Source organism: Eptatretus burgeri, chromosome 18, assembly GCF_056783735.1.
Source record: "Eptatretus burgeri isolate ZD-2024b chromosome 18, Ebu_testis_v1, whole genome shotgun sequence".
NCBI lineage: Eukaryota > Metazoa > Chordata > Myxini > Myxiniformes > Myxinidae > Eptatretus > Eptatretus burgeri.
In genome coordinates, this window is record NC_140978.1 from 46,798,402 (window position 1) to 46,809,889 (window position 11,488).

The 11,488-nt window shown below is 47.4% G+C and overlaps 1 protein-coding gene across 1 annotated transcript in view; it reads left to right on the forward strand.

The window, feature by feature from the left end:
- FHDC1 (FH2 domain containing 1) overlaps window positions 1-11,488 on the forward strand; it is a 194,306-nt gene that overhangs the window by 97,566 nt on the left and 85,252 nt on the right. Inside the window, exon 5 of the mRNA XM_085864539.1 lies at window positions 3,874-3,959. Within this exon, the coding sequence (XP_085720665.1) occupies window positions 3,874-3,959 (86 nt within the window). The remainder of the gene's footprint in view (window positions 1-3,873; window positions 3,960-11,488) is intronic.

An 11,488-nucleotide genomic window follows, 5' to 3' on the forward strand; every position in this document is an offset into this window, starting at 1 on the left:
CGTGTTGGGAAGGGAAAACAAATCACGTTTCCATTATAAAATACATTTGATTTGCCTTTTTATTGTTTTGACGTGATTGAGTTGGAACCTGTAACCTTTTCAACTTAAAGGGACACCAGTTACTCAACAATCCTCTTCAACAATTACTCTGAATGGAGTTTTTGATATCTAGAGTGCTTGCCTGTAAGCGGTACGGCACAAAAATCAAGTGTGACATGCAAATACGGGCTTCTCCCAATAAGTGAACTTTCACAACCCTGATTTCTCCCAATGGCACGTCCTCCATTCTGGACTTGGTAATGAAGAATTTTTCTAAAAATGTGATCCATGAGTCTGCTGTTCCTCTTCCACCCAAATAGGTTCATCTGATCGTGTGCTTGTGGGAGTCAACATCTCTTTGGCTATTGTTAGAGAGCATCGTATAGCCTGGCAGTTCACCCAAGCTGACTGCCAGGGACTACATGATGCCCTCTCATGAGAAGACAGGTCCTTCATTTCCACCCCCCCCCCCAGATATTAACACTGCATGGGTGGCCTTCCACACAAGCTTGCTTTCCATTATGTACATATTTATACCATCTCGTCTGCAGTTATCAAACTGATCCTCTCGCCCCTTGTACACAGAATCCTGCGCTGAGGCAGTTGCCTTCAAACATCAAGCCTTCTCTTCCTGGAAGGCAAATCTGACTTAAGACAACCTCAGATCATTCCACAAAGCACAGAAGAAGTTTGTGTCCACTCTAAGAAAAAACAGAAAACAACATTTGTCCAACTTGAAGGGTGAACTCTCAAACCTGTCTCTCTCTTCAAAGACTTGGTGGTGCCTTGTCAAGTCTGTATCTTGTGTATGCTCCCCCTCAATCCCTTCCCTCTCTTCAAATGGCACCACAACTGACTCCACTTGGGAGAACGCCAAATGCTTCAATTCAATTCTGTGTTTGCTTCCAAATCTTGTGTCCCCAGCCCATCATTCTCTATACCCTCCCGACGCTGTCATACCCAACTGCTCTTGAATTCTGTGTCTTTTGCACCGGAGAAGGTGAAGGAGGTTCTTTCCACCCCCAACTCTGCCCTGATACTGGACCGGATGGCATCAGTTCAGTGTCCTGAAAACCTGCTCTGCTGCTCTTGCACATCCTCTCTCTGCCTTTGTCACACTGTCATTTGTCCTCGGCCCTAGGTCATCTTTCATCTGCTGGAAATCCACCAACATCACTGCATTATATAAAAAAATGCGCAAAAACTGATCTCCTCCTCAATGGTCTAATCAGCTTCCTTCCAATCATGAGCAAAGTCATGGAATCTATCATCGCAGTTGATGTGAAATCCTTCGTTTTCTCCAACAACCTCATCTTCGATCAGCAATTTGGTTTCAGACCACGTCACTTCACCGTGTACACGCTGCTTTGACTCAACTAACAATGGACGGAGGCTCTCAATATCAGACATGAGATCCGGACATATCGCATGCTTTTGATACAGACTGGCATTCTGCCTTGCCTTCCAAACTGTCTGCTCATGACATCCAAGGCCAACTCCACACATGGATTACTGACTTCCTCAACTCTCGTAGCCAACATGTGGCACTCAAAGGAATCCTTTCATCTCCTTTCCCTGGCAAGGCTGGAGTACCCCAAGGCAGTGTTCTTGGCCCAGTCCTATTCTTGATCTTCATCAATGATCTCTCTGACTCTGGAAAATCCTCTATCTATTTGCTGATGACTTCACCCTCTGCTGTGACATCCATCATCCTTCAGACAGGCAGGCTGCTTCCTCTTCCCTCTCTTCAGACCTTGATAAAAAATCACAAGTTGGTCAAACACTTGAAATATGTCTTTCAATCCTGACAACTCTCACACTCTCACAATCTCTCTCCAAAAGGACTGTCTGGTAAACCCTCCCATCTACTTTCTTAACAATCCTCTTGAGGAAGTTCAGTCATTCAAACTCCTGGGTCTCACGATTAGTCAAGCCATGATCTTCTTGGGGGAAAACCCCATTTCATTGGACTCTAAAGCCAGCCACAAACTAGGCATCGTTCATTATACAAGGTCTTTCATTGGCTAAATCTGATTCTTTGACAACCTCTAAGGCCTTCATTCACAGCTTAGGGAGTATTGCTCTCTCTTTTGGGCCCTGCCTCACATCTTGCCCTTTTTGATTCCTTGGAATGCAAGGCCCTAAAAATCATTGGGATCTTCCATGACGAAGACGAGAGTCGAAGCTTGTTGTGTTTGCATTGCAGACAGGTCGGTGGTCACTTTGTATTCTACTGTCTCCTTTTTGGCCTTGCACCATCTACCCTCCCCTGGTTCTGTCCCTCCAAGGTTTCTGCAGAGTACAGATGGTCAGCCAGTATCCCTCCTGTTTTTAAACTCCCAAAATCCAGGCTCACTGCTCACCTCCACACTTTTGTTCCTCTTTTCTCTCGCCTGTGGAATCAACTTCCCCAGTCTGTTCAGTCGCATTCTTTCCCTCTAGGGCTTCAAGAGAACTGTTCACCCCCCATCTATACTCGTAATCTCCTCGACCCTTAATGACCCCATTTCCAAGCACTCCGTTTTTTCAAGTTTATTGTGATTTCCCCCTCTCCCTCACCTCTTTTTGTTTGTTAGTTGTCGGTTGGTTTGTTTCTTTTCTGTTACATCTGAGTGAAGGTGGATGGAGGTTATGTATTCACCCCTGTTTGTCTGTCTGTCTGTCTGTCGATGAGTGTGATATCTCAAAAAAGTTGTGGATGGATTCGGACAAAACTTTTTGGACAGGTTGGGTGTGTGACCAGGATGAATTCATGAGATTTTGGTGAAGATCCGAATCCGGATATGAGAATTTTTAAAGTGGTTCTTCACCATTGAGAGATAGGGCGAATTACAAAATGCTGTATGACATGACATTTCAAAACCTTGTGGAAGGGTTCTGACACAACGAGGTAGATAGGTTTGTTAGGTGAGAAGGACAAGCCGATTAGATTTGGGTTCAGGTCCACATCCAGATCAGGCCGATCAGTGAATACAAAACGTAAACTGTTTAGCCTGGAAGAGTTTGTGCTTTACCAAGTGCTGTTCTAGTTCAGGTAGTGTCTAGCTTGTTCACCCCATTGTATCATCCTTCCATTCTGCTGTAACTCTTCCATGAGCCTCAATCATCTATGCATATTAAATAGAAATATATACATTTGCCTTTTTGGGGATTTTGTTGTGATTTTTAAAAATTTATTTCCTTACCCATAAAAGGGGGGGGGGTCCAGACCCCCAGAACCCCCCTGAAAATCGACCTGTACTGGGTTTATTCCACAGCAGTACTTGGACAAGGGTTTCTCCAAATTACACATTTTGTTATCTCAGAGACTGGTTGCATCTGGGTCTAACTCGGTTATCATAATGATCCTTCCAGGTCGTGTTTTGCACACTCTGGAGCATCCAGGTGTACTCTCCTTTCAAACAATTTTCCCATTTTGTGAATGTCTAACATTGAGTACCATGCAGAAGATTGATCTCTGCTGTTCCCCAGAACGTGCACCAAAATGTGGCCCACAATCAATGGTCCACATCATATAACTAATTTTGGGTGGTAGGAGTGGGGGTGAGTTCATACACACAGTTGTTTAAATGCAGGTTTTTCCATAGTGACAGCATTGAAATTTTGAGCTGCCAGGAGATCTTTGTACCATGTTGTTGTTGTTGTTGTTGTTGTTGTTGTTGTTGTTGCAGCCCACTACCTAAATGCGATGATTACATGATGTTGGAGTGAAGTTCCTGAATCGTTTTTGGATCTCATTTCATTTTAAGAGTTCTTATGAATTATTTTGATACAATTCTGAATGATTATCTTTTTCCTTCCTCGCTTCCTTCCACCCTGTCTTGGCATTTACAGCTCAAGAAATTGCGCAGCTTCAGTGGAGATAGCAGACGGTTGCCTGATCCAGACAAATTCATGATTTTGCTCACAGAAGTCCCAAGGTACAAACTATTTGCCAGAAGTTTTGATAATATCACGATTTCCCTGTTTTATTTTGAGCCGATTGATCGTGCCCGTTTGTTGTTACCTCCGCCACTGAAGGTGAAGGTTAAGTTTTCACCCCTTTCTGTCTGATTGTTACTTGGGAAATCGAAGATTTTTCAACTATATTGGTTTCAGTCGATTTTGTTATTCTGTCTGTCTGTTTGTCTGTCTGTCTGTCTGCCTGTCTGTCTGCCTGTCTGTTTATCGCCTACAGGTCACAATTTTAAACCAATCTTCATGAAACTTCACCACATGGTAGAGTTTGTCATAAGGAAGAAGCCTATTGTTTTTGAGGTTAAAAGGTCAAAAGGTCAACATCGACCAAACATCAACAACTTAGGTGGTATTTCTAAAATCCTCAATTTTCATCTGATTGACTTGAAATTTGAAGAGCATTTGCATATCAGGCCGCTGGATTCAAATCCCAATTAATCTTAAGGTCAAAAGGTCAACACAGCCTAATTTATAAAATTGATAGATAGGGCGAAAAACTAAATATATCACTATATCTCAAAAAGTTGTGGACGAGTTGTGACTAAACAAGGTGGATGAGTTGAATAGGTGACAAGAACAAACGGATTGGATTTTGGGTCGGATCCAGCACATCAGTGGGATACAAAACGTAAACTGTTCCACCTACAGAGGTATGCGCTTTACCGAGTGCCATTCTACTTTGTGCTGTTTTGCCAAGTTGTCACTTCTTGAGTGATTTTTTCATTTGTTTTTTGTCTGTGTCTGTCTGTCTGTTTGTCTGTTTGTTTGCCCGCACAGAACTTTCGTGTTTTTCTCCTCAACCGCTTATCGCAATAAGACAAATTTTTCACCATTCGTGCGTCTACTCATGTAGAATGTTACAATGATAATCATGACACCATAGGTCACGTGGTGTGGCAGCTATATTGGAAAAATGGAAAAACTTTGAAAATCTCTGAAACTGCACGAAGGAAAAAATTGAAACTTGGCACATAGCAAGTACTCCTCATGGGGAATGAGTTTGACTTTTTATGACGTCATAATTGCACATGTAGAATGCCACATCCGATCAGTATGAAAATTTTTGAGGGTCATCTCAGGATAAAATGGTCCACAGAAAATTATTTTCATTACGTCATCGGTCATGTGATTCGGCAGCCATATTGTTTTTAGAAAATAACCTTCAAAAATCTTCTTTTCTGAAGTGAGTGAACAAATCGAGGTGAAACTTTACACATATGACCGCCTGTCCATGAGGAACAAAAGGTTCACACATGATATCATGGGTCACAGGGTTGGCAGCCATATTGGATTTACTCTAAAACCGATAAAAATACACCACTCAAAAGACGTCCTGGTGAGGGTCTGCAATCTCTGATTACTCTTTTTCTTGTTCAAAAATGTATTGAGCCCAATATTTTCTCCTGGATCAGGCATTACGTGACAGAGGTATGTGCTCCACTGAGTGCCCTTCTACTTTAAGACTGTGTTTAACTGAATTTAAGGGCAATCCCTTTTGTAAGACTAGTTATACCCTTTCCCTCTAGGAACCGAGCACATATTCAACATTGATTGGAGATTCGCCCAGCCATGTTTTTTTTTGTTGTTTTTTTTCAGATGTACACACAGAGATTTGCCTTGTTTGATATCATGGGATAATCAATGTAGGCAACAAAACTTCCTTGTTTAATGTACTTGAGTGTATGGGTATGGATAGTCGGCCAGGATCGCATGAGACAAAATTTAACTCTCACCTTTAACTATTAGTGGAAAGCTGAATTTTTCAGAAGACCTCCATTAAATGATATCCCACCATCACAATTCACGATAAATGGGAAAATACCAAAATCGTCAGAACAACTCAACCACAGGCCTCAGAACAATGATTTTGGTGTGTAAATCCATGTTTTGGAGTATGCTGAATATTTTGATATGACAATCTATGTGAGGAAAATAAAACGTTCAGCTGAAGTTGTAACTCTTAATTCAATACAAACTTATCGATCGGTATAAAAAATATAAATTTTCAATGCAAACATTTGAAATTTTACTAATAATACTGTTGTGGAGTCGGGGTCGTGGGGGTACTGCAAAGGTGGGTGATCCCCGGTTCTCCCCGGACTCACCGGGAATCGAGGCCGTCGCACACGAATAAGCCCGTGTCACGGTAGGTCGCTAATCGACCGCGGACACCAACAATTTAACCATGTGACCCAGTGTCCTCCGTCTAACTACCGTTTAACTGTGGTACACACAGTCTCCTTTTTGGGGAATCACACCCTCGATGCATACTTGCATTAAACTTACTGTATCAGGTGCAGCCGAGTTGAACTGCCAAGTACGCACCGGCTAATAAGCAGATTGTTGGGGTATAACTTCCCGGCTAGGCTATTGTGCGAACCATACCGGACCAATGAAGGAAAAGATGAAAACGAGCTGGGTACATTTATTTATAAAAAGCAATTTATTACAACAAGGCGAGGAAAATTGTGTGGCGCAATAATAAGGTTTATTCACAAATTATGTACAGCAGGGGAAAGCAAGATTTGTGGGTGCGGCAAAAGAAATGCAAATGTTTACAAAAGAAGAAACAGTGCAGAGTTACCCCAATAAACTTCCACAATCTTATCTTATGTTACACAAAACAGGTGCCATCACACACACCTGAGGAAATGAGATTTAGCCCAGAAAGGGGAGAGACAGTTGAGGTGTAGCGATCTCGTTATACCTGGCGCGGTCGACGGACCTACGCAACCCAGTCACTGAGGAAGGAGGAGGAGGGAGGAAAACTGGGGGTGTCTACAGTGTGGGAATGGGAGGTACAAATGCAGTGCAGCGTGTCATGCAGCATGATGCAAGAGGAAGGTGTGAGATGTGCGAGTCAGTAGCACTTTCTTCGTTTGTGCATCCGCAGTGGACAAGACACAGATAGGACAAAAAGATGCATGACAAAAAGACTTAAGGGAGATGTGTGAGAAGTCTGTAAGTGTGAATATTTGCTGTGAAATGCAGCTGAAGCCAAGCGCTGATGACCCGGGAATGACCCCGGCTCATCCTGGCAACTGTTCGCTCTTCCCCGCTCACCTTGCTCAGTTGCTCTGCCCTCTTCACTTGGTTGCGCTGGCTCGTGAAGAGATGCTAGACGAAGGAGAGATCTTGGACAACTGAGTTACTGAGTCTGGAAGAGAGAGAGAGAGAGAGAGAGAGAGAGAGAGAGAGAGAGAGAGAGAGAGAGAGAGAGAGAGAGAGAGAGAGAGAGAGAGAGAGAGACTGAGACTGAGACTGAGACTGAGACTGAGACTGAGACTGAGACTGAGACTGAGACTGATTTGCTCCCTTTTATACCTCCCTTGCGGGGGCGGCGCTTGAGAGCGGAACAGGCGGAGCAGTGGGTATTTCCCCATGCCCGCATTGGCACATGGACTCGAACCACTGTGTTGGCCCCGCCCTAACGAGGGTTTTACACCAGAAATGGCCCTATTTTCCTCAGGCTTTGCCATACAATGGAGTTCTGAGAATAACATGGGGGCAGGGTACCCCCATTATGCGCCCCCGTCCATGAGCATGTCTTCACGTTCCCGCTAGTCCCAAAAGGTGATGGTGGTTGAGACGTCGTGATTGTAGTGTTCGGGGCAGTGAAAGTAGGCGAGTTTGGATGGAGATAGTTGTGGCATTGTAACGGTGAATTATGGTGAGGCTATTAAGGCATCGTCGCGGTTGTTGCGATGTAGAGGAAGTGCTGTGGAATTTGTGGTGAAGGCATCAAAGTGTTGAGAGTGGTTGAAGCATTGGGAGTGGTTGAAGCGTTCGTAGTGAGGAGACTGAGGTGGTTGGCCATGGTTGGGGCATTTGTGGTGAAGAGGTTGGGCATAGGTAGTTGTGGGGATTTTTAGAAGGTGTTTGGAGTTATTATGGTGAGCATTGTAGTGTCATGGTGAGAATGGTAAGGGTCTGAGGTGAGGCATCAGTTGAATAATGGTGTGATGTTTGAGCAGGAACTTGGCGTGCATATGCAAATGAGCTGCCGCTGTCTCATCGGTAAAAAATATGCGGAAAAGGAAAAATCTTTCATTTGACCAAGTCACACATTCTTTCATATCTCTTCCTCTCCTCGACCTCTGGAGAGTTGTATGGTGAGGGATGACGGAGCAAGGACCACTCACAGAGACAAACACCACCTGACGCGTCCGGAGACAAACACCGCCCGACGTGTCTGGAGGAGGGGGAGGAAGGAAAGGATGCGCGAGGGGAGGGGAAGACAGTGTGAGGGTGGGGAGACAGCATGGAGGGGGAGAAAGCGTAAGGGGGGGAGGCAGCATGAAGGAAAGGGGAAGGAATGGGAAGGCAGCGTGGTGGGATGGGAAGGCAGCGTGAGGGAAGGGAGGCAGCGTGAGTAGAAGGGAATGTGGTGTGAGGGGAAGGGAAGGCAGCGTGAGGGCTTGGGAAGGGTTAGACGTGACGTGTCCAGATGTGTACAAACACCGGCCAAACATGTCCAGAGACAAACACCGCCCAGACGTGTCCAGAGACAAGCACCACCCAAAAAGGTCCGTAAACAAACACCACCCGGATGCGTCCGGAGAGGAGCACTTCCAGACACATGTGAAGACGAACATCACCCTGACGTGTCCAGAGCCAACCACCGCCTCAACGCGTTCAGAGATAAACACCCCCCCCCCCCCCGATGTGTTCAGAAAAAAACACTGGCCCGACGCGACCAGAGACAAATACCCCCCGCCCCCCTCCCGACACGTCCATAGACAAGCACTGCCCAGATGCGTCTGGAGACAAACCCCCCTCCCTCCCTGACATGTCCAGGGCCAAACACCGCCCCGACACACCCCACTCCAGACGCGTCTGGAGCCAAACACTGTCCAGACATGTCCAGAGACAAACACCACCCCGCCGCACCCCACTCCTGATGTGTCTGGAGCCAAGCACTGTCTCGACACGTCCGGGGACAAACACTCCCCTGCCCCCCGCGATGCATCCGGAGATAAACACCACCTCGATGCATCCGGAGACGAGCATCGCCCCAACACGTTCGGAGACAAACACTGCCCTGACGCATTCAGAGACAAGCACCGCCTCGACACGTCCGGAGACAAACACCACCCCCCCCACACCCCCGATGCATCCGGAGACAAACACAGCCCCGAAACACCACCTCAATGCGTCCGGAGACAAGCACCGCCCCGATGCGTCTGGAGACAAACACTCCCCTGACGCATTCCGAGACAAGCACCGCCTTGACACGTCCGGAGACAAACACCACCCCGCCCCCACCCCCGACGCATTCGGAGACAAACACTGCCCCGAAACACCACCTCAATGCGTCCAGAGACAAGCACCACCCCTATGCGTCCAGCCAGAAGCACCACCCCGTCGCATCCGGAGGCAAACACCGCCTGACGCGTCCGGAGACAAACACCGTCCGACGCGTCCGGAGACAAACACTGCCCCGATGCATCCAGAGACAAACACCACCCGACGAATCCAGAGACAAACACTGCCCGACGAATCCGGAGACAATTTCCTGTCCGGAAATAAACACCACCTGGACATTTCCGGAGACAAACACTGCCCATATCGGTCTGGAGCCCAGCTGTCCATAGCAATTACTGCTCGGACAAGTCTGGCGACAAACTCCCATGCAAAATGCTCGGACATGTCCGGAGACAAACATCACCCAGATCAGTCATGAGCCAAGCTGTCCGGAGACGAACACCGCTCGGACACGTCTGGAGACAAATTCCCATCTGGAAATGTCTGGAGATAATTACCATCCAGACAGGTCCGGCGACATACCTCGTCCAGACATAACCATCATCCGGATATGTACAGAGACAGAGAGGGAGAGGTGGAGAGAGGTAGATGTGGGAGGAGGGTGCTGCACTGTATTGGGAGGGGGTAGATGAAGGTGTATGTGTGTGTGTGTGTGTGTGTGTGTGTGTGTGTGTGTGTGTGTGTGTGTGTGTGTGTGTGTGTGTGTGTGTGTCAGACAGACAGACAGATATATATATATATATATATATATATATATATATATATATATATATATATTTTAGTCGGGGATTTAGCAGAGAGAATATATTATGCTTTATGAAACACACACACACACACACACACACACACACACACACACACACACACACACACACACACACACACGCATGGCTGATATCAGCAATTTTTTGGAATCGGCAGGTTGGAGTCAGTGTGATTACTGACTACAGTACGTACTGCATACAACCAAAAAATCTCAAGTAGCTTTCACCGAAAAACAATGTTGCATTTACAGAGATGTTTCAGGGATATGTTCACAAACATTATTCTTTATAAACAGTTGCGTGTGACTCGATAATTTATGAAAAACGTTAATATGGCAAACGGCTTTCAAATCGTGTGTTATTTCACAACTCGCTCAGAATGACAGAGTACGAACACCCCACTCACTGAGAATTATGAAGTACGAACAACCCACTCACTCAGAATGACAGAGCACGAACAACCCACTTACTGAGAATTATGAAGTACGAACAACCCACTCACTCAGAATGACAGAGTACGAACAACTCGCTGAGAATGAAAGAGCATGAACAACTTGCTCAGCGTGACTGAGCACGGACCACTCGCTCAGCGTGACTGAGCACGGACCACTCGCTCAGCGTGACAGAGCACGGACCACTCGCTCAGGATGACTGAGCACGGACCACTTGCTCAGGATGACTGAGCACGGACCACTCGCTCAGGATGATGGAGCACGGACCACTCGCTCAGGATGACGGAGCACGGACCACTCGCTCAGGATGACGGAGCACGGACCACTCGCTCAGGATGACGGAGCACGGACCACTCACTCAGGATGACGGAGCACGGACCACCCGCTCAGGATGACGGAGCACCGACCACTCGCTCAGGATGACTGACCACGGACCACTCGCTCAGGATGACTGACCACGGACCACTCGCTCAGGATGACGGAGGACGGACCACTCGCTCAGGATGACGGAGCACGGACCACTCGCTCAGGATGACGGAGCACGGACCACTCGCTCAGGATGACGGAGCACGGACCACTCGCTCAGGATGACGGAGCACGGACCATTCGCTCAGGATGACGGAGCACGGACCACTCGCTCAGGATGACGGAGCACGGACCACTCGCTCAGGGTGACGGAGCACGGACCACTCGCTCAGGGTGACGGAGCACAGACCACTCGCTCAGGGTGACGGAGCACGGACCACTCGCTCAGGGTGACGGAGCACGGACCACTCGCTCAGGGTGACGGAGCACGGACCACTCGCTCAGGGTGACGGAGCACGGACCACTCGCTCAGGGTGACGGAGCACGGACCACTCGCTCAGGGTGACGGAGCACGGACCACTCGCTCAGGGTGACGGAGCACGGACCACTCGCTCAGGGTGACGGAGCACGGACCACTCGCTCAGGGTGACGGAGCACGGACCACTCGCTCAGGGTGACGGAGCACGGACCAATCTCTCAGGGTGA